Genomic DNA, 26,636 nt, shown 5'->3' with positions numbered 1-26,636 from the left:
TACATTTTAAACTTTTTTATCAGAGCTCATAAATCTCATCTGACGCAAACTGCACAAGCTCTGATATATTTGTGCGGATTTAATAGCTGTTTTTTTTATTACACATTGGCTGACTAAGGAGGAATTTATTTGGTCGCAGATACACTTACAAGGACGTTTACGAGCTGGACGCTTCATGAAAAGCTGGACAAAATATGAACCGTTTATACTTTTGCGTTTTCTTTCCTGTAGAATTGCCTTCATTTTAAAACCGTAATGCATTGATAAAAATGCACAAAGATGAACAGAAACATTCAGGGCCATTTCATGAGGTAAATATCGATGCTTCTGCTAGTGATGATGTATGCGGGTGGTGCAGTTGTGGCTACAGTGAAAGGAGATGTGCTCACTTGTGTTCAATGAGTTTCTTGCGTTATTAATGGCATTTATTCTCACTGAATGAGATTCCCGTCTGTGATCCGGTGCTCTGTTAGACTGTGTTTCTCTATAATATATATGGTTTCTATAGCTGTGGCATCATAATGATGGTATTAAGAGGTGGATCGATTCAGGTAAGAGAGAGTGTATGGCAGAAAATGGAGGTCCAGTGCAATAACATTTATTTTTTTGTGCTCTTCATAACAATAGCATCTGTTATAAACAGATCGAGAAGTGACAAATGACAGTTCTTTACACAACCTGGAAATTTCACTGGAATGTTTCAGGTTGACAAGAGACACATACAAGCATATAAACACATCTTTTCACACCTTACTATAATCTAGGTGCAAAGCAAGGAAAGGGAGAACAACGTCTTCGCCAAGAATGCGAGAAGGTTGTGGGTGAAAAACACACAGAACGCCTATTTACAAATGTTTGTACACATATTTAAGAAATAATTACATATTTTCAAATTCGCAGTGCTCTGATAAAATAATCCGGACAACGTGACTTGGTCCTGCAGACAAGATTATTAAAAATCAGTAAGTTTAAACAAATTTATGGGGTGACCTGCTGGAATTCTGCTTTTTGCCCTGATATATTTATACAGGAGAATTCACCTTCTGCACACACAGATGCATAAACCACATGTACTGTGTACTGCTTCAAAATACCCAACTACATTGAATCCAAACTGGGTACAAGTCTTCAAAAGTTATTCTTCAAAATCCTAAGTCCTATGTTAAGCAACTAAGCTAAAATAAAAAAGTATTTTGAGCTAGGTAGATATTTTGAGTGCTTAACTTAGCACATCATGTTCTAAAAAGTTATCTGCCCAAACTTTAGGCTTCTGTCTTCATAACACACAGCATTTGTGGTTAGCTAGCATTGCAGCTCTCCATGTTTTTCCTGCAATATGAATGTGCAGGTTATGCTAGCATTGAATCTCTTCGATTTTAAAAGAAATGGCCAGAATACTGTCTACTTGTTCACATTCTTGATTTAGCAAAGCTTCAGTCTTTTGAGCTCATGTATATAAAAAACTAACTTTGTTATGTAGCTAGCTAGTTTTTAATTGATGGCTGATTTCTGCAACTTGAGGGCGTTTCAGCAGTAAATGTCTGTTGTTTTTTTCTCTGTCTCTGCTTACTAATATTTTGAATCTTGTAATTAATCAGACTACGGTAAACCATTTCAGACAATGTTTGTAGTGCAGCAGATGGGCATTTTGAATGCTTTTGCTATTTACTTTTAGCTGCTTCCTATTCTGTGATGCTAAACAACTTTTTCCACACACATCACAGCTATATTTCTTGGTCATACTCATTGATGAATGACTAAGTGAATTTGGCCTGTGTTACCTCATATTTATTCCCCTGTAAATAGGACGTCATGGTTGAACAATTTTAGGTTCCTAATCACCAAAGTGTCCTAAGAAAATTCAAATATCAATTCAAATATATTGCTTTTAAATGATTTCCTAAGGGCACCAATAATTGTTTTTTGCAATAAAAAGTTTTTAAAAAATTTTTTGTTTTGAAAAAAAAAAAGAAACATTTTCACTGATTTCTTTGCTCATATTTACCAAGGATTTGCCAGGATTAGAGTAGGGCCCATAGTTACTGAAATGACATTTATCCGCATTTAAGCTATCCTATAATAAAGCTCCTTATTTGTCTATCTTTTTTTATAAACATTTTTGTGCTCCTGACTTGGATCTTGGCATGTTCAGGAGGATTCTAAATACCTAAATAAAGATTCTAAATGCCTCTTATTGGGTAGAGTCACATCAAATGACAGATGTGAAGAAAAATGAGACAATCTTTCCCAGAGTTCTTTCAAACTTCAAACTCAACTTCAAACTTGTGACCTTCTGCCGAAAGGGCAGTGTTTTTTACAGTGTTGTAACAGATTAATGTAAAAAATGAAATATTTGGACCAGTTAGTATAATTTAAATGACATACTAACTAAGTGAAGGAAATCACTTCACATTCAGGGTGACATTTCTTTAAAGCTGTCTAAAAAATAGTCTTCATTTGCGCGTCAGATTTTTGATGACTCCAGGACTTCGAGTTTGTGATCATCTACGCTGAACCTGTGCCTGCCATTGCTCTGGCCGTTGAGGACATACATGGCTGTGTTTGTTTTGTCATCGTCCACGTGGGGCGATGCATGCTCCAGGCTTATGGTCCCTCGGCTGGTCTCGACGAACGACGAGGTGTTGTAGTTGTGAGAATGAGAGTCGGTCGTCACCAGGCGTTGCCGGCATTGGATACGGTACTGGGCGAGCTTACGTCTTATAGCTGAGTGCACCTGGAGGCGGAGATGTTGTAAAAGATTTAGATGCGGTTAGTAGTAACTCCAAGAAAGGGTTTAAAGTCTGTTATAACTTAACTGTAGGTTATGTGACAAGTGTTTGATTAAAGTGGAAATCACATAGTCAATAATCCAATAGTCACAATATTTCTAAGATTTTCTACCATTTCTAATTCTGAAGTTAATGCAGGTGTAACACAAAACTCCATTCATACACACAGCTACAAGGCAACTGTATTTACTGATAACTGGATGTTGAATGTTGGTTTGTCTAGTGTAGTACGGAGTCACTTTGCATAGTAGTAATGGGAAAATCGGATGATTTTAGTGACTTGGCCCTTTGAATCTCGTTCACCAGAATAAACAAATCTTTTTTTGAGTCATTCAGTTAATTTTGTTCTTTTGATCAGAAATGAATTTTTTTTTTCCCCATTTTTAATAAGCAGATCCCCATTACGTCTACATTCACAAACCTTGACTATAGTTACAATAATAAAAAGAAGACAATGCAGCCAAGGACAAATTATGATGAACAGATTCAGTAGCTCCATCTCTAATATTTTCCGGTCTGTGTCGCTAGTTCTTTTGTCACATGATTTCCATAATTATTGTAACAATAATGTCAAGACTCACTCATGAACGACCAATTACTATTGAGCAGCAACTACCAACAAGAGCAAAGACAATATTAGATCCATCTCCTGATTTGTGGTCTGATTGACGTACTGTGCATGTTGTGATAGTATTCCAACTTCTGCATGATCTTATGCGAGCTCATGACAGCGCTGAGAATGTCTGTGGTTCAGCCATAGCATTTATTAATTCTGACCCCTTGCTAGTGTGAAGCTTTTCTGCTTTCTTGGCTAAAGACTGGAATACAGTTTGTTGATGTTGTTGAAGTGATAAGCCACAATCTTAAAGCAGCTTGAATAAATATAATAAAGCAAAGTTTGGTCTCCCTGGGGTGTAAAAAAAAAAAACTAAAATGAAGGAACTACTTTATAGTAGTGGTTCCATAGCTAGCTAATTTGCTATGTAGCCACTAGCAGTATTATGTAGTTCTTCCTTTGTTTATTTATTATTTACTTCAAGCACTTTTTAAAAAAAAAAGTGATTTCAAATAGAATGTATGTGTAACATTAGCTAGCTATATAAATTGTTTATTTGTTAATTAGCTAATTTAGCTAAGTTAGCTAATCGAGTTTTTGTGGTAATTTTTTTTATTTTTTATTAATTTGAGTACTATGAACTATTTAAAACACTCTGCTACAACAGAGCTTGTCTTTAAGAAATTGAAAGCTGGGTCTCTTCCATCAGTAAAAAAAAAAAAAAAAACCTTCCACTTGTAATTAGCGAGCTAATGATACCTGAGCATTCTATTTAAAAATCATCGCAGCGTGTGTCAACACTATATGAAGGCTTGATGTTTTCATCAATTCATCTGTTCGTACCTCTCCATTTGCAAAACACAAGATGATGGCCACCAGGAAGCCCTGTTGAAAGAGAAAAAGAGGGTCGCCAGTCAAGAATGCGTAGCTGTTTTAGGTTGGTTTTTTTATTATTACAGTCATTCGACAGTAATCTGGTCTTAACGATTTGTTTTAATAATGTCGTAATTTTGCGACCAGCAAAAACAAATGCTGGACTGTGAAGACATGAATCCAAGTTAAATAAAAAATCAATTAGAAGACATTATGTGAGGAGGAAATTGAGTTCGGAAACACTGATTAGCTGAGATTTAGATATTATGCTTCTGCCTTTTCATTATTTCGGGCAAATATGATCCAGTGAGAAAATGTTGCTAATCACTAAATTCTTTTAGAGGATGTCAGAACAGTAGGTTTCATTCCATTATTAATCATCTTTTAATTTATTGACTTGTTAAAACATAGAATTGACATTTCCTGATGGAAATTTGAAGTGTGGAGGATAATATGTGGAATAAATGTGGAATAGGATGCTCAAAAAGCACACAGCTTTATGGTCACAGATGGCACTACCCTCACATATGTATAGTATGTACATATTTGGTGGAGTTTTTTCAGCTTTTTATAGTTCTATAGATCAGAACACACCTGAAAATGCATGAAGATGTTCATGAAGAACTCATACACAGCCAAGGGCAGCCTCTCCTGAGGCTGCAGGGGCACCAGGATGAAGTGAGCACCCATCAGGGGCACCAGAATTAGGGTGGCGCGCACGGCTTTCATGTAGGCGTTGGACTCGCACTTGTGGGTCACTTTTAGCTTTGTGATCAGAACACGCACTATGTTCAACAGGAAGAAAAGGTTCACCTGGGCGGAGACAACATTCAGGGGGAACAGGGCGCAATTAATACACCAATGCTGATAAAAGATTCATTGTTAAGTTTTAGGCATGCCATGCGTATCGGTAAAGCAGCAAAGCAGCAGCAGACGGCTGTGAGAACTCACCACCAGGGCCACATGGATTGGCCCGTGGACGATGTAGAGCAGGTTGGAGTTGTATATCCAGCAACTGAGAAACATCATGAACATCAGCAGACCTCGTAAACACGATTTCTTTAAAAGCAAATAAATACAAGCTAAAAAACAAGCACAGATAAATTACTTGTCGTCGTGGAAGTTGAGACGAGCCACAGCATGAATGACAGCCGGAATGATTGGAAATACTGAAAAAAAGAGAAAATAAATGTATTAATATTATAAATATATTAAAAAAAATCTATATGAGCAAGTAACGTGAGCGAGTCAGATGGGGTGTGAAAATGGTAATATTTTCATTTAAAAAAGGCAATAAAATCTTGATAAAGTTCATATCCGAGCGCTTTCTGACTGATCAGATTCACCTTCCACTAATCAATCTCCTAATCAAACCGCAATCAGAATGAAAACGTCAAAGTGAATGCAACCCGACGGAATGAAATCACGAATGAAATCGAATGAATGAACCAAATATGACGTCGAATCTCCGCAGGACGACTGAGTAAAATAGGAACAAAAGCTATCTAGTGATTGTTAAAAACCAATAGCGATTCAGTAAAGATCAAACGAGACCGCTATACAAAAAATGAGGTTCAAGTGAATAATAAAAAAAATCTAACTAAAACCCACCAAGTGATCAGAAACTGAATTGTTATGAACGATTCTGTAGTATACGGCATTCCAAAGTATAGCTAATCAATTATAATGTAAATAAATTGAATAAATTGTAGCTCATTGGTTAAGGCTCTGGGTTACTGTTTGGAAAAGTTGGGGTTCAAGCCCCAGTCTTGCCAAGCTGCCATTCTTGGGGTCCCTAAGCAACACCCTTAAACCTCAGTGCTCCAGGAGTGCTGTATCATGGCTGACTCTGTATTTAGACTCCAGCTTACTGGGATATGCGAAGAAAGACTTTCACTTTGCTGTGAGAAGTATAAAGCAACTTTTTTTTCCAGTTTAAGCCATTATCAAATGGACTCAACATTAAAGTAAAAGAGATCGAAGTGAAATTGGCCTGAAATCCGATAAAAGTGAATCAGATATAATACCACACCAGACTCATTAATCAAAAAGTAAATTAAAAAGGAAGTCATTAAAACCGAAACGGTACTTCATTACAGAGCCAATAAGAACTAATAATAAAGATAATTAATGGAATATGACGCTTTACTTCACCAAGCTAAGTAAAAGGAACCGTCAAAGTGTATAGACTCATTATGAATTTACAATAATAGCAATCAAATTAAACCCCATTTAAATGATTAAGACTCAAATGAATCAGACTAAATTCATTTCACATCTGACCGTTCACCTCCACAATCTAATGAACCAGTCAGATCGTATTTATAACCCGAACAGACATAGAAATTATGCCATACACAGAATTAAAATAGTGACTCAGACTCAATGAAATCAATTGAAATCGACTTCCTACCCCAGCCCAGCAGGTAGTACCAGCCCAGTTGCTGTTCTCCCACAAACACAGCCACGATGATAAGCGTGTGCAGGTAGATTCCCTCACACAGCATCCAGAAGTACGTTGAGCATGCTGTGTAATGCATCAGGCTCGCCAAGATCTTACAGCCGATCTGATAAAGAACACACACATACACATTACACTGAAATATGACAATATTATAATATACAAATGTAAAGACAAGTTTTGTGGATCATACCGTGAAGTAGGGGTGTACGATATATATAAATATATATATATATAGTCTATGATAATATCATAATTGTCATTTTAACGATGTGCGATTTGACACTATCAAGAGTATCGCAAAATCCCCCCCAAAAAACACACCTACAGAGTGCACGTGTAAGTTACGTGATGAAGTCTAGTAGGTTAGACTCGTGCACATTTGGAGTCTAATTAAATATTTTGGTCTATTAAATTTCATGTAGAATGAATTTTTTTTTAAATGGGGACAGAAAATGTGTGCGTTTATCTAATTTCATACAGTTAATCAATATCCCATGAAAAATGCCAAATCAGCAGAATTACAAATATGATTCTGATTTTATATAACAGTTCAGTAAACAAGTAAAAGACTTGAGAGACTTGAGTTTTAGACACTGCATTGCCTGTTTTTGCTCTATTTGAGAAGTAAAAACAATTCCAATCAAAGCCACAGCAACGTTTGCATTTCCGAGCAATAGTGAGTCAGTGAGTCGTTTGCACCGAATCATTTCAACGGTGATTCATTCAATCACAATGACTCACTCATCAACACCGACGTACTGGCGGTTTTCATCTCACATATATAGTATCTTCTCATGTATTTTAATAATCTTGAATTATCATTATTCAGTGTTTTATGTTTCAAATATCAAAACATTATTTATGCAATATAACCGCAGGTTAAATCCTTGCATGTCCCTCTGAGCTGCATTAATGGAAGTGTCTAAATACATCGAAATGCCTCTTCACATGCAGCTTCTATTTCCTCTGATTTCATTTGCATCGATAAAATAAAAAAAACCAAAACAATATATAGATAGCTTTTTTTTTGTCAATATCACACACCAATACGGTGAAGAGATTCCAGGTGTAATGTTTTGATCCAGACACGTCATCTATGTTTAGTGATATCTCCACAGATCGAGAAACTCACTTGGTTGGTGGCAGCCAACTGTTCATCGTGGAAGATCATTGGTAACCAGATAAACATTAATATGGAGTTGAAGATGAAGGACAGAAACATGTTCTTATGGAGAGAGATCCTTTGGCAGCTCAGACACCTGCACACACATGCAAATACACACACACACACACACACACACACACACACACACACACACACACACACACACACACACACACACACACACACACACACACACACACACAGCCTAATGTAGTTTTCTATACAGTAATGACATCATTTTAAACTTCGCATTTACGATGAGTCATTTTGGTAGACGAAGAGACATTTTGAATACAGATGTGACTAAAAATATTATACAATTTTTTATATAAAAAGATTTTAATGAAAAAAAGTATTGGCACCCCTGACTTTTCCAGTCATATGTGGATCTTCACCAAACTATTACCACAAAGTTGGAGGCACACAATTGTATAGGAAGTCCTTGGATGTGCTAGGATGAATTTACCCCTTTACTTTTGAGCTAAAAGACAGCATGACAATGCCCTTGTACACAAATCCAGCTCTGTGAAGATATGTTTCAGATTGGTTGGAGTGGGAGATCTCATGCAATAGAGCTCTGACCTTAACCCTACAGAACACCTCTGGAATGAACTGGAAAGCTGTTTGCATCCTGTTACTCCTCACTTCGTCTACATTATTACCCAACTCAAAATCACGTGATTATGAGTTTATATGAGTAAATTCATGATTTACAATATGAGATGGCTTGCATATTTTGTATTCATTTCTTTCTTTGTAGATGCAAACAATGCTGTTAGTATTGTAGCGTAAATTTATTTAATACGATTGGACACTTAATATCAGTTGCTGTGCTGGTGGTATAACAGTAAATTCCTAATCAGAAGATCTGACTCTGTGCAAAGACTACAAATGAACCCTGTTAGAACATACAACTGCAGGCTATATAAAAACAAAATATTCTTTTTTTTACATTAAATCAGTGCTAGCATCTCTGTCTTAGCTTTAGATCCTTAATGTGTGTATGATTATATTTCTGGCATTCGTGTGAAATCTATTTGCGTGATGCTCTTTACTCACTTGAAATATGAGAAGATGAAAATGGATATAAGCAGGGAGACCACAGATAGGGTGTGACCCAGCAATGCCAGATAATACATGGTGAACGCGACCTGTGAAGAGTGGATCAGAAAGAAATAATGCGCTCGTTTACTGCTTTCTCTGCATTCGCATCCATCTTTCTGAACCATGTGGCATTTGTGATTCCTGCCACAGCCTTCATAATTGACTTCGATTTTCATTAGTAGCTCATTGCTGTGTGGGATGTTTCGAAGAATTTCAATAGGAAGATGAAAAGCAAATTCTTCTTGTTTGCGGCGGGTATGGATTACAGCCGCGTGGGAACAGAGCTGTCAAGGCAGGTAATATGATTACTGAGTGGAGAAAAACTGATTAGCGGGGATTGACACGGGCACTGCGGAAAAGCAATCTGCGCTTTGTTGCATCCCTGTGGCACGAAAACAGAATCTGGAGGAAAAATATAGCGAGTGGATTCAATTCAACACTTTTAAAGGGTCGGATAATTAGTTTTAACCCAAACGTTGTTCATAGAGACACTTTTATAATTCACTCGCGTTATATTAATGTATCCCTGCAGTATACACGAATCTGATTGGTCAGAAAGTATTTTAGCTCTCAGCACATCTAACAGTGGTTCCAATTATTTAAAAGATATTAATGGTATTGCTCTAAGACAATAAAATGTCTATAGTTACCATGGTTTCACATTAATGTAACTATGTGAAAAGGAAGTGTAACAAACGATAAATTGATAAAAAGCACAATGTGTTGTTCTTTAATAGATAGCAGTTATTAACTGGCAATTGTTATAGGAGGCATAATCTATTGTAAAATACAACATTCTGACCAGGCCAGATCACACAACCACTTCTCAAAAAAGAAAAGCTCCAACCGTGACTTTTTCTTTTGTGAAGGCAGTGCACAGGGTGTAGTTGGACCACAGTCGGTTGCTCTCTGGATGTCGGAACCACTGTCCATCCGGGTTACACACTTTGGTTACTTTCTCTGGGAGAACAAAGATCGGATCAGGAAAGTCACGTAAACATGCTGTCAGACAATTCTGACAGAAACTGAACACACATTTCTTGAAACTGCAGGATGAAGGCCCACCTGCTGGGTCGAAGTCATGGAAATAAGTAGGGCAGTACTGCATGGCGGTTCCTGGATCCGAGTCTCCCCAGCACAGCCAGCCATCCCATGTGCGGTTACAGTATGGCCCTAAGGGGGCAGTAGTGAGGTAGAATGTTAGTTTTACACCTTTTTATGCTTCAGAACTTGTTGATCTACACACTTTACTTTGCCTCCATCGCCAAACTGTTTGATTATACAACCATATACTATACTAGGTGTGTAATGGTACACAAAATAAATGGTTCAGTTCGTACCTCGGGTTTTAAGTCAAGGTTCAGATCAGTTTCGTTACAGTTGGGGGAGAAAACACAAACGTCGTGGATTATTTTTACCTTTTCTGAACATGACAACGGTTAAAATTTTTTTAAACAATTTTCAGTAAAATTTCTGCTTGGTTTAAACCAAAAATTAAATATACAAATATTCATTCTCTCCCGCTTATCCGTAATTCGGGTCGCAGCAGTCTAACCAGGCCCCCGCCTTCGACTGCTGCCCAATCCTCACAGCACCGTCCCTTACGGTCCCTCCTGCAGGTGGTGAGCCCACGGCAAGGCGGCCCCACATCACTCCGACGTCACGGACCTTGATATTTCCCTCGTAAGGGACCCCCAGAGCATAGAGGGTTAAGGGCCTTGCTCAAGGGCCCAAGAGTGGCAGCTTGGCGATACCCCAGACCTTCCGATCGGCAACCCAGCGCCTTAACCGCTGGAGCCACCACCAATCCAGCGGTTGTATAAAAGTATACAAATAAATAAAATTAATGCAATAGCATTATTTTATTGAATGAATTGAGTAATCAATTAAATTGGCCCAAATTAAATGTATTAAATAAATAATAAAATTGAATGAAATAGTTTACATTTGTTAGACCACATTTGGGTAACACAGATATGCGTTGTGTGTTGTTTATACAGTCGTCCCTGGTTTATCACCATAGTTACGTGCCAAAAACGACTGGGAAAAACAAATTTCTGCAATGAATGGACGCCAACCCAAAGATGCTTTTTTAAAAAAAAAATTATTGTTTAAGATATAAATCATCCTCCCACACTCTTTAATTCTCATCTGCAAGAATATAGCGAGCTGAATTTTGTGTAAATTCGCAGATAAATTACATTTATAGTGAGCACTGTAGTACAGTACAGCACTGTAGTGTAGCCTAGGCATATTTTCTCTGCTTGTTTATTGGTTGACGTGTCCTATGACGTGAAAAAAGGGGTGACGTAAGTCTTTAACGCCGCCCTTTTTTTGGCGTCTACGGTTTCTTGTAATGCTACTAATTTCTTATGATGAACTGGAATCAGGATCATTCACCAAAACAATTAAAAATTGCAATAAAGTGCGAGATTTGAACCGCGATAAATCGAGGGACGACTGTATTTAATATTTCATTTTCTAAAGATTTGTTCTACCTAACTGTTCTTATTTCAACACACTTTAACAAATGTCTCCAGTAAAGGAACACACAAGATAGTTATTTATTTATTGATTCAATTTATTTATTCATGAATGAATTCCTTCCTTTCCTTATTTATTCATTCACTCTATCGATATGCAGAATTGTCAGGAATTTCTGCTTTTAAGAGAAATTCTTGAAGCTGTACATGAAATGCAAAACAATTCATATCGCCAGACTGTCATGAAAACGTTGGCCGTGACAGGAAAAACAATGTGCCATCATGGATTTTGAGAACTACCCCTTAAGCAATTTCTGTTCTGTTCTCTGTTTTAATAGTGCCACCCTGAATTATTATTTTCCTGTCCCAGCCTAAACTGTTGAAGTATCAAAATAAAAAAGAGAACAGCAAACCAATTCAAACATGTACCAAGATCATTTGAGCTATTTCCCTGAAGAAAAGCTATAAAAAAAAAAAAAAAAAAAAATCCATTCCCTTTATGGTCAGAACCTGGCGATAACATGTATTCCCACAAAGACACGCAAACATGGAGGATCTAAGAGGCCCACATGATGGACGCAGTGTTTACAGTGGGGTTCATGAAGAGGTGCAGCAAAAACTCAACAAGCGCAAAAAGAAACAAAGAGCCAAGAGCATGTGCTTCCTCAGACCAGAGCCTGGTACACAATCCAAGGAAGCCTGACGCACACAAACACAAAAGAAAATTCAAAGATGGTCAGCCAGTGGGCAAAAGTGACACTGAATAATCCTGCTTCCATTCTTTCAGGAGAGAGAGAGAGAAAGAGAGAGAGAGAGTGAACAGGCTTCCCCTCCAGTAATGCACATCGGAATGTTCACCACTCGCATTTATCACACTTACGACGTTCCAGACAGCCGAACTTATTTACTGAGGTAGCAGTATATAGAACTAACACTAACTATAGTGTCCACGTCATGACTGGATCAATAATAACATATGATCGTTGTAATGATATACGTATTCGTAACAAACCTTTTCAGTGCAGGCTCTTTTTGGATTATTAATAAACTTGAAAACATGTGCAACAATGCCAGGGGTATAAAAAACAAGCTAGACAAGCTAGCGCAGTGTCACTGTGGCTACTCGCTCCGTAACGTAAATACCATTTGTAAACAATTTTGAAAACAAGACAAACAAAACAATTTTGTTTTGCGCATGTGCAAAATCGCTGCCATTTCCTGCCATCACCAACATTTCAGCAACAGTCTAGAGATATGGATTCCACATATTGAGGGAGTGAACGAATGAAGGATGGAAGAAATAAATACATTCGTAAATTATGCTAAAATTAGTAGAACACTTACGTAAAACATATCTTTAGATAAAATATTTATTAATTTATCATTTAAATAAAATATTAAATGTAAAACACACACACACTTATATACACATCTGTATTACCAAAATAGGGTCTAACAAATGTAAATTATTGAATTACATTTTTCCATTTATGTAATATTATTTATTCAATGTAAATTGTGCCAATTTAATCGATTTCTCAATTTAATTCATATAATAAAAATTTATTGAATTTATTTGATTCATTCTATTTTATTTTTATGTATTAAAAATTGCTTTTAAAATGTAAACTGTTGATGTTCACAATTGTTAATCATGATAACCTGCATTTATAAAAAACGACAAGCAATTTTATGTTTTGCATTTCTTCCAGTAACTGTACCGAAATTGAACTGCGCTGTTATTTAAAAACCGAGGTACGTACCAAACCGTGAATTTTGTGTTACACCCCTATCAGAATAAAAATATAATTTTCAAAAACAAACAAACAAAATTAATTAATAATATTAAATAATAATGTTGCTGATAATGATTATGATAATAATATTGATAATAATAATAATAATACATTTCTTTTTTTTTTTTTAAATGGGATATTATCTTCTTGTAATTCTTTGTTCGAGCCCAGATATAAAATCTGTGTTTCCCTATTCTGTGTGTGTGTGTGTGTGTGTGTGTGTGTGTGTGTGTGTGTTTGGTGTGTGTGCACGTGTCTGTGTATCTGACCCGGCTCTGTGTATGGTGGGTCGTGCAGTATTTTGAGGTAACACTCAAACTGAGCTGCCAGGATCTGCTCCCTTGACACCCTCAGTACATTGGGGGATATTGGGATATCAGTCACTTCTTTCTCTGGTATCATAGTCGTCGCTATCACATCTTCGGCCTGACACAACTGCAAAGGAAGTCACAGATGCAGACACACATGTACGCACACACACACACACACATATATATACGCACACACACACACACACACACACACACACACACACACACACACACACACACACACACACACACACACTGTCACACAGCCTTCTTTCTCTCTTTTAATTCAGTGGGTCTGTTATGGTGTTATGAACACAGACATATGACATTATCATGTTTTATTAATAAATATATTATATAACATTGTATTACTAATACAATTCCTGTGTACTATAAGTATAAAAAAAAACTTGGTAACTTGCTTGGTAGTTGATACAGTGACCTTATTTTTGCCCATTCCTCAGGACACACAAAGACACACAGACACACAGACACACAGAAACACAGACACACACACACACACACACACACACACACACACACACACACACACACACACACACACACACACCTCGGTGGTGAGCATCCGTAGGAGCAGCAGTAGGAATGTTTGGTGATTTCCCATGACGCACTACAGGAGGCACTGAAAGGAGGCGCAAAGACACATCAGTTCCCTGTGGAAACAAGACACGTTCATCATATTAGCAAGCTGATTTACCCAAATATTGAAGGAGTCAACATTAAAGTGAAACACTAATAAGGAAATAATTAACCATATTTAGGAGGGGTCGGGTGGGGGTTGGCGATGTAAAATACTGAATCTGTGTCTAGCCCCTGAACACTACTTGGAAAGCTAATCCAGAGCTATAAAAGAGAAAACACTGGCTCCTGATGTAGCCTTCATTGTTCAAGGTACCAACAAAGAGCCTGCACCTTTTGAGGTTTTTAAGTAGGAAAGGCAGATCATAAAAGTCCAGAGGTTCGCTTAAGTACTGTGGCATAAGACTATTTAGTGAATTACTGGTCAATGTAATATTTATATATATATATATATATATATATATATATATATATATATATATATATATATATATATATATATATGTGTGTGTGTGTGTGTGTGTGTACTTTTTGAACATCTCATTTCACATTTAGTCCGATTAGTGCTTAGAATAACCGCCACTCTTCTGGGAAGATGCTCCACTACATTTTGGAGTGTGCTTGTGTAGATTTCTGCTCATTTAGCCACAAGAGCATTAGTAAATTCTGGTAATGATGTAGGTGAGGTAAGGAGGCCTCGGGTGCAGTCAATCTTCCAATTCATCCAAATGGTGTTTACTAGGGTTGAGGTCAGAGCTCTATAACAGGCCACTTCCACTCCAACGGCTTGTACAAAATATCTCCTGGTTCGAGTAAATGGGAAATGTTATATTACCGCAACCATTCTACATCATCTTACACTATGAACCTCTATGACCTTTTAAAGAAAATATCGCATTCTGTTACTCCACCGACAATTAAAAAAAAATTTGAAGTGTGGCAATAAGGGTATTTTGTTCCCTCTGTTAGCCATTGTTGCTACCTCACTATTATTGTTATTATTATTACATCATCCTTTTGGTTTCTAGACGAAAGACAGAAACATTTATAGAGATTTTTAATTTGCCACTGATACTTGCTCTTAACTATACTAACTCATTTTCTTACTCCACCGTGAGAAAAAAGAAAAAGTCAGTAAATATGAATTGATGTAGTGTGACGTGTAAAGATGAGATTTGCGTCTCAAACGCCGTTATTCAGGAGAAGGTGTAGGCACATATAGAGGGGAAATGTTTTTACGTAAATCTCACCATTATATCTGACATTTGGAGCACAATAAAGTGCCGAGAGGAAAGCTTTTAAGGAGCATTAACCACCACATGTCCTTGAAAAACATTGAGTCCTCGTTTCTCTCCCTTTCACATTTTATTTCAAAAGAAAACCTGAGGAAATAAGTATAGAGCATAGATGAAAACAACTTTAGAATTAGAAATCGGAGCTCCGTGATGTGACGGATGATGAGTCCTGGCAGTTTTGACCAGGAGGTCATCGGCATTGTGGAGCGCTCTGTTCAATGAAGCTAATAGACCTTCAGCAGAGCCACTTCTATGAGGAAAGTTCTAGAAGGTTTAGACTTTTCTTCAATAGAATGCTTCGTTCCTTTTACACCACAGCAATCTGTTGTAGCGTCTCTAGCAAAGTATACTGAATACAAGATTATTGGGACTTCTGTCATTTCCAGCTATATGTGGTTTTTACTCAATCTGTTACCACAAATTTGGAGGCACACAATTGTATAACATGTCTTTGGATGTGGGAGCATTAAATATTCCTTTCACTTGGTCTAGAAGACCCAAACCTGCTCCAAGAAGATATCGATTGATAAAAATCTTCTATAGTGCTAAAACCTCTACACTAGTGAACACCTTTGGGATGAATTGAAATGCTTTTGAAGGCACTCCAGACCTCCTCACATCACCTATATCAGTACCAACACTTTTGTGGCTGAATGAGCACAAATCTCCACAAGAACACTCCAACATCTAGTTGAACATCTTCCAAGGAAGTATGGAGGATATTAAAACAACAAATGGGGACTAAATGTGGAATGGGATGTACAAAAAGCACACAAATTTATGCTCAAGTGTCCACAAACCTTTGTCCATATAATATTTTTTGTGCAATAGGTTTCATTAAGTATCAGTTCTCCAGAAAGGATCTCTTCAAAATTATTTACTGTCTCCTCGGGTATATTTGTTATTTTTAAGCAATTATCTGTGTATACACTGAGTGAGCAGTGTTTGTCTACAAGAATAAAGGGAGAGTTTCATGCTCGGAGAAACATTGCGTGTTGGAAACAGGAAACCGTGCAGGATCACATGACCTCTGCCAATCCCTTGAGGCACGGCATGGGCAGTTCACTATTTAAGGTTAAAGGCCAAGAACACTGGGGACTGGGAAGCAGAGGGCCCCTTGTTACAACATGGGAAACATCAACGCAACAAACTGCAGGCTTTTCAACTCTGTAGATAAAGAGATACTTGAAAGAAATGTGTGTATTTTGGGGAGCAGAGACAAATCGCTGAATGATGCAAGACCAGCCGTAGAACACCAGACAACAAATTAGGTTTAAAGGAGCCATAAATCCTATAATTTTAACGATGCTGGAGTAGAAATGGTGGAGTTAGATGGGCTTTAGGGAATGTTTCAATCACAATTATAATACGATCTCTGCCATTTGAATTCTTAAATACAATCATAAGATGTCGATTAGACCCTTGACGGTAGTTCTACAAAAACTGGATGTTACACAAGCAAAAGAAGGTTATAAAGAAAAGATTTCATTATAATAAAAATTGCCATAAGGTTCCTCAAGTTCAACATTTTGGAAGGATCTCCAGTTTCAGTGAGAAGAAACAATTATGTTTAGAACTGCTATAACGAAATATAAAAAATGTGAACCCTCTGCAGATTGCTCTGGTGTAAAAACTCCTTTGGAGCCTGCCATTATTGGAAATGGTTATGATTATGATTAGCATCCCACACATTCCCAATCATGCAACAGGCATGCATCGAGCTCCGAAAATTGTTCGCTATGATTAACAATAACGCTCTAATCAGCATACATTATAGACAATTTTTTGTTTTTTATCATGAGCCACGATAGACATAGTGTGCCGGTGTCTCGGCTCTGCGTCAGCACTCGGGAGTCCTGCTAGGGTTATTTTTACTCCAAGGGGGAACTAGGAGCTTCGGAAGCCCGGGAAGGATGCAAAGAAGGATGAAGGGAAAGAAGGGCTCTCTTCCTCCTACGCTATTGGGCTGCACGTCTAGCAGTGTTCGGGTTTAAAAATAAGCCATTGTTGCACAGATACAAAAGACAGTCTTTAAGAAGTACCTCAGCATCCGCTACTACTTAAACGTGAGTTTGGGATGGGTGGGGGTGGGGGTCGGGGGTTCGAGATTCAAGGAGGGGGGTTGTTTTGATAGTAAGAGTGCATGCAAGTATGTATTCAATTGTTCATTCCAGTTTATCAGATCCTCCTGGTTAATATACGGGAAGATTCAAGCTCAGTGATGAGTGCCAACTGATTTCATAAGATCCCCACTTTTCTGCTCCAGGGGAAGTAACTGACTCACTCCTCTGTGCGTCTGAGTGCTGATAAGCCGCTCCATGGCCTTCATGATGCTGTCGGGCTTGCTTATTTTCCCATTATTAACGATAGAAATAGTCTTGTACACTTGGATGTGCACCAGCTCACCCGAGGACTGACAGACCTCACTAAAAGAAGTTGCTTCATGTCCGCTTCCTGACTGACGCACATTTCCGTGACACTGTATTAACAGAGCCTCAGAATAAACGCCTTGTCATTGTGTTGATTATTCACAGATTTCAAAAGGGGAGTTGAAGCTGGCTTACTAGCCAGCATAACAGACATATTAGGATAACATGAATAATACATTCAACTGCCTGCTGATTTAAAGATAATGCCCAAACTTGCTACAGACTCGAAATCATTTTTTGGCGTCTTCAAAACATCAAACCTTGCACCATTAACCACTACATACCATTAAAACCATGCATACCAAACATATTCTCAGAAGTCTCAGCCTTAGCATGTAACATTTGGACACTTTTCTGGCTACAAGCTTCAGGATCTTAAACTCTGTGCACAATGAGCAAAACTTATTCATTGAGACTGTAAAAAATGTATACAATTTTCATGTAGTAGTATCAGTGGCAACTCAAATTGAATGCTTTACACACTTGCTTACATACTTTATGTACGCCTGGATGATATGTCAGTGCCAAATCCAATTTTTGATAAAATGTAGCAAAGTCCATGTACAATAGTTTTCATATTACATACTAAAAAAACTAGAATATCCCCAAAACTAGTAAACAAGAAAGACATTTTGGTAGGTTTAATGGCCACATGAGAGGTTTTTTCAAATAAAAGCGCTCGAATTAAACCACTTAGCATGAGTACACAATCATGGTCACACTGATAGCACATAAATAAGCGATTAGAGACACAACACCAGTTTGTTAAGACAGTCATGTGGTTCTTAATAAACCACATAGTTTACACTGACAGGGCACAAACACTTATAAACACATACACGGGGGAATGGGGGAAGAGTACGGAAGAGTACATACAAATGGGGGAAGAGTTATGGGGTAAAGACTAGAATGGTTAAGTTTTACATTAAAGTTTCGCAAAAAGAAATTGCACCATGAACCGACTACTATTTCTAAGCGACGTACTTGGTCCTAGCCTTATTTTATGAGTTTATAAATGTACCGATAACAGTAACATTATTTTTAAAATGATGTAGAAAGGGGAGTAGGAGTACTGAACCCTTGTTAACTCAACCTTTGGTCCTCAAAACCTCTAGCCTGTTGTTGTTTGTGTAGGTTGATTTCAGCTCTCACTTGATTGAATCTCAGAATGAAATATCACGCTAAATGCGTAGTAAATTATCAGTCCTATATAAGACTCTAGACTTCTTTGGCGTGTGTCGTTTGGAATTTAGGTTTTTCTTGGAGCCTCGTCAGAACTCAGTTCCCAGTTCGACAAAACCCACAAGCAAACAGCTAGCAAATCGTCCCAAAAATATATCATATGATGTAAACATGTGAAAAATAATCCAATGTTTGCCACCACAGTCTGCTTCCATTTACAATAAATCCTGACGTGTTTAGTCTGAGCTGCTGTGGTTCTGGGATGCGACTCAGAAGGTTGAGAGATCAACACTCAATGTCACTGTTAGGGCTCTTGAACATTGTTAACATTCAGCTTGCTCTACTGCAGTGCTGTAAAGCTGCTGACCCTGTGGTCTGACCCAAATTCCTTCCAAACTGGGGGATGTGAAGAAAAATATTTTATTGTACACTAGAGATGTAATAAATTGTTGAGAATGAATTTAGAACAAATATAAATGGGAGGCCTTCCAGAAAGGCTCACAAGGCAACTGGTTGAGAATGGAGAGAAATTCTTACATTTATATAGGAATAAGCAGTTACAATGAGACAAACAAAAAAGAAACCTTCAATAATGCAGTTACTGGTATTGAATGTCGTTCCTGTGTCGTATTTGTGTATATGTGCGTTTGTGTGTAACCTATTTATCATTCTGTCCAATGTTTGTATCTCTTTATTTATTACAGCTCTGTACGTTGCTGGTTTTTATCTTCACTCCAGCTTTAAACTTACAGCTAACAACAAGAAGTAAAGGCAAGAAGCAAATGCAACTGCAGTTCATTTGACATACTGCTGGAAAAACATCAAGGAAACCGTAACCTCAGCATGAGGATGAGAAGCAACAGAGAAAACAACAAACAAAAGACAAGTGTGGTGAAGTGTAAGTGTATATACTGTACAGTGCAAGGTCTAAGTATTATGAAAATGAATCAGGTGTGGGAAGTCATGTGACATGGCTTTGGGAAATATGGTTACTACCCATAATCCATGCACCAACTTGTGAATTTTGTATACTCTAACTCTATAATTAATATCAAATTTATCACACACACACACACACACACACACACACACACACACACACACACACACACACACACACACACACACACACACAAAACACATGTATAAGCTTAATGCTTTCCATTGGCCTATGCGACTTTGTTTATAATTTGATTATATTGATTATATTGTCTATTCAAGGACCAAAACATATTATTATATATCTATGTGTGTGTAAAGTGCACCGTACACCCCAGAGATTTTGGAACGGCGCCATGTTTGTTTCCTAGAGATGTTCTCCTCCATTTTCCCAACCATTCCCACAGACATTATTGAAATAAACAAATGCTCTGTCCAAATGCATGCAAATTTCTGAATATTGCCCGCAAGAATCAATCATTCAATGTAAAGCACAAAATTAGCAATTAAACATGAGCTGTGCCCTTTTTTTTTTTTAAAACGGAACTGCTGAAGCATTCAAAAACAAGGGTTTTTCTTGTATCCTCGAGCATTATAACCACATCATACATCATTGTGAAAAGAGGAGTCACTCCCTCATTAGCCCACGGTCTCTCCAAACACACACACACACACACACACACACACACACACACACACACACACACACACACACACACACACACACACACACACACACACAGAATTACAGAGAAACAATAGGAACAAAAACAAGGCACCAAATTGCTTTATCCCTGTAATCAATTCTTCACTTCAAGAACTTAGTCGGGAAAGAAACTCGGTCTAAATCAGTTTTTGAAGAATTTAAAAGCAAATTATGGCAGCGTTTCATCAGCCTGATGAAAAACGAGCAGAAATGAGTAGATAGATAAAAAAAAAGAAAGAAGTGTAGGATTGAGATGGAGCTTTAGTTACATAACAACACGTAATGAAAAACAACAGAGAGCTTGCTGTTAAAAGGGAAAACAACCAACGATGTGAGGCAGAGTCTTTTTCTTCCCCTCTAACAGCATATCAGGCATTTCTCATCAGGAGTTTTATTCCTCTCAGATCATTCACTCGTTTGTTTCTATTGATAGATACATTTATAGCCACATTCACAATTATGGCATTTGGCAGACATTGTTATGCAGATTGACTGACATTTATCTCATTTATACAACTGAGCAATTAATGGTTAAGGGCCTTGCATAAAAGCCAAAAGCCCAAGTGGGATGGTGGGATATGAACTCACAATCTTCCAATCAGATGTCCAACATCTAAACCACTGGGCTACAACATTCCAACATCCCAATTTTCCAGCATTTGACAGATGCCCTTATTCTTTCAAGTAGCACATTTAATCTTGTGGGATGGTCACAAATCAAGTCGTTCCCTCACAAGATCCTTGAGGTTGAACAGAAAATGAATAAATAAATAAAAATTTGTGTCGCAGTGACACAGTGTTCAGGGTAAGAGTCCTTCCACCAGCGAATTCTTCTGTACATGTACATTTTCACATTCATATCCACCGTACGCATAAAATGGTCAAATGCTAATAATTTTATCACCTGTGTGTCTACAGTATCTACAAACAATCACTTTTCTTTCTATTTCTCTCCAGCTCATATTTCAGTTCGCTCCTCATCTGCACATTCCTCTCTGTAGATGTTTGCTGTAGATACCTATTCATTTTAATAGATATGCTATATGTAATATTAAGACAGCTGTCTGTCATGTCTGACACCCAAACTGTTACCTCAAATTTGGAATTATCGATTAGAGCTATATACAGCTATTGCGCAGGATGTCTTTGGATGCTGTAGCATGACATTTTCCTGTCACTTGAATGACTACAAATCTCCACAAAATCCCAGAGGTGTGGAGGAGAAGAGCGCACCGATCTGATGTTCAGGTGTCCACAATCTTTTTCCATATAGTGTAAGTTCTCCAGTCCTATTTGTCTTAATTACAAGTCTCCATCTCACACGATCTTATCCTATTCCTTTTATTTCTTTAACTGTGTATGCCTCTTGTTATTTACACTTGGCAGTCTTTGCACCATTTCACTAACTGCTTTGACAATAGCATAAATCTGGCCACCGGCATTTGTTTCACAAATCCGTCCCAGCCGTAGGACACACACAGTGAGCGCCTGTATATATTACTATTGTGATGGGTCATTTCCTTCTTTAGTGTTGAAAGTGGATAGCTAAGAAGAGGTGAGTCTTTTTTTTTTTTTTGTCCCAAACATCACAAACGAAACTGTTAAACTGGACAAAAATCTTTTTTTTTGCCTCGTTTTGTTTCCAGTTGTTCTAATTGAATTTGAGTTTGTACACACTGATTTTATTTGACTTTATCTAATTTTTATTATAATTTTTTTGCAGTGTACATGGAAAATGTTTCTATTGCCACCCATAAATCACCTTGACATTTTCTCTAAAAACATGCCGAAGTGTTTGGTCCCACTTCCTACTAATACGGATCACAACTTTGTTCCTGGGATCAACATATAAACAGCTTTTTTTTTTTTTTTTTTTATGCCAAACTTTTTTTCCCCTCTCTTTACCTCTTTACCCTTTTTTGTAGGGTACAAATGCAGCAAGTCGTGTCAGCAAGAAGCCCAAAAAAGCAAATCCTTCAGTCCTGAGGATTAAACTAAAATGATACTGGAGCCATTTTTTTTAAATTAAACTGTAGCATCTCTTTACACTTATAATAACTATTAGAAATATTATTACAGTTGGTGATGTTACAATTATTTATAAATTATTATTCTAGGTTAAATAACAACCCACTTTTTATTTGTATATTATTAAATTACGCATCCAACATACTCATCCTAAAGCTTCTGACCAAGCCGATTCGAGAATTCGACAGCTCTGTGTTGCTGTACAAAAATACACGTTTCACACCATGAATCAAGACGTTTTATTATTCTATTAAAGGCTCATCAGAGAAGTGACAGCTCTGGTTGGAGTGACTTTACATAACAAGTGCCACACGAGAAGATTTAATCCTTTTTGTCCATTAGATCCCGAATTATTTCCCAATTTTTTTCATTGTGGCTATTCATTTTTATTACAAATAATCTTATTTCAAATGCATAAAAAGATTGCAAAGATAAAAAAAAAAGCAAAACAACATGTGAACACGGCTGTCCGAAAGTAGCACACAGATCCTATTTATATCACAGACAGCTGCCTGGCAGGAAAACTATGTCCTGTGGTAGAGACTGGGTAAAGAACCTTGCGAGCACCTGTGATTTCGGTTTACTGCGTCCTTGAAACTGGTGGACGTTGCACACGGGAAGGCTTCAGCACCAAACAGTGGCATTGTATTATATTTCAAATCTTGAAGAAAACATGGATCCAGCAGGAACACGTAGAAGAACCCAAGCAGAACTACTTCAATCACGACTTATTTCTATTTCTAATTGTATTTTTTTTCAGTCCTGGATCTACATTACAAAGTCCTGAATGATGAAGAAACAAGTCAGGTCCGGCTACGGAAACGTTCAAGGGGCCAATCAGTCTCGAAAACCTTGCACTAGGTTTATATCTCTTTTGCATTTCAGAGAAATTGCAAATAATGCAAAACATTGGTGTACATAGCACATATGGGTACTCGTCATCCAAACGGGCACAGTTCTTTTCTGGAACTTTCCAATCTTAAAATGCAATGTTGATGAGAATAGTCATTATAGTATTTTTATAAACTTAGCTTAACTTAGTTTATATCTCTCACAACCTCTCTAGGCTATCCAGATCCCACCATGACCATGACTTCCTAACGAAATGGGAAACAAATCTAATAATGCAGACCCTGCAAGTTCCTTCAACCTGATTTTCAAATGGCTTGTAATCCCTGTTTAATTGCACTACACAGAACAGGAAATGGGGATCTTACACACACCGACCTGCCGTTAGAAGCTTTTTAGAATAGCAGGCAAGGGTTTCATAAACCAGGAATAAATAATGAAAATATTGGACAAATTACAGTAGTGCATATGCATGCAGGGAATAAAAAGATTTTTATTTTTTCATTTAAAGAACAAATTAAGTCCAACATTAATAGATCTGGATGTATTTTAGTTTTTGGATCTGACCACTAATAAAGGCCATTAACAATAAGAAATTCAAACTATACAAGAGCTGTGAGAAGCAATCTGCAGGCTCGAAGCATCTTCACAGGGTCCAGTTTTTGCCAGGTTCTTCAGACTAATAAAAAGTGTTTGCATGAGAATGTAATTGTGAGCACTCCAAGACAAAAGAACCCAGAATTATAGTACATTTGGATCCCACTTTGAGAACCCGAGGATTAGAGTTTCCAGCTCTACAATGAGATCTATTTCCAAAATAAAATATAACTCATATCACAATGATCAATGAACAGAAACAAAGGTCACAAAGTTTACTTGTATCTGTGCACCATCAAGGGTAATATCACCTGTGTCTCTTTTAATATATCTTTAGAGGGGCATCAAGTATCCAGGTGCATAATAAAGATGCAGAAGATGCACCCACCCACACACAGACAAACACAGACAAACACACCCACACACACACACACACACACACACACACACACACACACACACACACACACACTCATCCCTCAACCTATGCAATATCAACCCTGTGAAGCTTTATAAGCTTACAAACACTGCATAGGAGAAAACACTGAAGTTTCAGCAACATCATCATCATCAACAACAACAACAAATCATGCAAACTTACCGCAACAACGAGATGTTCAGCGGTGGCTCCTCTTATATCTTATCTTCATGAGCATGCTGGAAGCTTGGCTTGATGAAGCTGAGTGTGCTCTTTGAGCGCGCGAGCTGATGTGCCCCTACATTCGTGCGCTAGCCAGAAATAATGGCCGGGTTGCCAGACACTCAACTTCAACGCTTCATACAATGCATTATATTGGATTGTGAGCAGGAATAGAAAAAAAAAAACCCAAAGACAAAGACAAAAAGGCACCCCAGTAATTTAAAAAAACATTACTGGTACTGATTGTTGCTGAATTCTCAATTCTGATTGGTTGAAAAATTATTATTTAATCAATTAATTATTATTATTATTTAATAATTATTATTTGGTAACATTAATCGTTTCATGGTGGTTTCATGGTGGTATCTGTTTGTAAATGGAATTATTTATGTAGCATTTATGGAAGGAGTCTTCAGTGTCAGTTCTTTGTTTCTTAAAAAGTCAAAAAAGAATAAACAGAGGCTCGGAGGAAATTAATATTTCTATGTTATAACAGGAACAAAATTGATGTTCCACAACTTTCATTTATGTTCCTTTTGATTCTATGTAACAAAAAAAAAATAAAAAATTTTAAAAACCCAAACAAACAAAAAGACCCCCATGAGAATTAGACAGTTGATGACTGGAATAAAGTTCTGTGGACAATATGAGTGCAAATGTGACATTTTGGTCTATAACAGAACTTCTTTAAGATGGAGAACAGGAGAGATGTTAGAACACTGACTCACCCCCACAGTCAAACACTTGGGGCTAGAGGCTTACTGGCATGGGATTGTTTTGAGGACTTATTCCGGGTGAAATGAAAACTGAACCAACATGGCTACCATTCCATACTTCAGCTCACACCATGGAACTCCGTCTGGACTGCGTCTGAATTCACCATACAAGACAATGACAGCCTAAGTGTACGTCCAAGCTCTGAAACAGTGGCTGGAGTGTTATTTATCATGGAATGGCCTGCCCAGTCACCGCACCTAAATCCTATTGAACTGCTCTGGGATAAACTTCTGCAAGTTTTACAAGAGGCTTGGCAAAGTATTCCAGCTGAACGTTTGGAGAAACTAGCTGTTATGCTAAAAATGTATAAAGTTGTTCTTCATGCTAAGAGAGGATTTCAGAAGATTTTAGAGGATTTCAGAGGATTCATACTGTTATATGACCAAGTTTGTTACATAGAAATAAAAAGGGAACATGCATGTGTCTCAAAAAAAAAAAAAAAAAAAAAAAAGCCTAGGTGTTTTCAAACTTTTGACAGGCCCTGTACTGTATATAGTAAACAAAGCAATGCTATTGCCAGATATTGTGTAAGAGGAATCAAACAATTTCTGGAACTCGGTTGTCTGGAAAACTAATCATTCCACTGATTATTTTCTTATACGAGTACACGACAACGTTATCCTGACTCAACCAACAGTAAATATATATGTGTAACAATAATGAACTTACAGGTTGCTGCTTGAAAGTTTCCGGCATTCAGGTGAGCTCAAAGAGGCACATTGATTGGTTAAGAGTTGCTGTGATTGACAGGCCCAGGGCCACCCAGAAAGCACAATCTTCCTAAGACAGAGTGAATTCTTTTCTATTGCACAACCAGGATGACTCAGACAGAACAAATGTATCTTATGGGCTTGGCTCTTTCAATTTTTTCCCCATGGTGTCACAGCAACACTCTGGAGATTCTCTGTGGTAGGACATAGTTCTCATATTCAACCAAATCCTCCAAGCTTTTTTTTGACATTGCAAAAAAAAATTTTGTCTTTTAATGAGAGTCTGACCCCCTTCCCTGTGTGCCTTGGGTGAGGGAAATATAGATAGACAGAAAGAAAATGC

At 37.5% G+C, this 26,636-nt stretch overlaps 1 protein-coding gene and 1 long non-coding RNA gene across 3 annotated transcripts; both read right to left on the bottom strand.

Moving 5' to 3' along the window:
- Window positions 1-582: 582 nt before the first annotated feature.
- Window positions 583-26,270, bottom strand: calcrl2 (calcitonin receptor-like 2). Of its 2 annotated transcripts, XM_083521324.1 has the most exons (14): window positions 26,253-26,270; window positions 24,768-24,895; window positions 14,113-14,215; window positions 13,500-13,665; window positions 10,017-10,124; window positions 9,799-9,911; window positions 8,907-8,998; window positions 7,815-7,941; window positions 6,632-6,785; window positions 5,327-5,387; window positions 5,170-5,233; window positions 4,813-5,031; window positions 4,189-4,230; window positions 583-2,734 (listed from the first exon to the last, which is right to left on the bottom strand). In XM_083521324.1, the coding sequence occupies exons 3-14, from the start codon at window positions 14,164-14,166 to the stop codon at window positions 2,465-2,467; spliced, it is 1,470 nt and encodes a 489-aa protein (XP_083377450.1). In that variant the 5' UTR covers window positions 14,167-14,215; window positions 24,768-24,895; window positions 26,253-26,270; the 3' UTR covers window positions 583-2,464. The 2 variants fall into 2 exon arrangements, with proteins under 2 accessions (XP_083377450.1, XP_083377449.1); XM_083521323.1 differs by lacking the exon at window positions 26,253-26,270 and having other exon boundaries at window positions 24,768-24,963.
- Window positions 11,062-13,464, bottom strand: LOC310715114. The gene is made up of 2 exons (XR_014530237.1): window positions 12,610-13,464; window positions 11,062-12,533 (listed from the first exon to the last, which is right to left on the bottom strand). It is a non-coding gene; the product is annotated as an uncharacterized lncRNA (long non-coding RNA).
- Window positions 26,271-26,636: the final 366 nt, after the last annotated feature.

The sequence above is a fragment of the Silurus aristotelis genome, assembly GCF_946808225.1.
Source record: "Silurus aristotelis genome assembly, chromosome: 19".
In the NCBI taxonomy this organism is placed as follows: domain Eukaryota; kingdom Metazoa; phylum Chordata; class Actinopteri; order Siluriformes; family Siluridae; genus Silurus; species Silurus aristotelis.
Note: the sequence above shows the minus strand (reverse complement) of the source record. Positions and strands in the feature narration are given on the sequence as shown.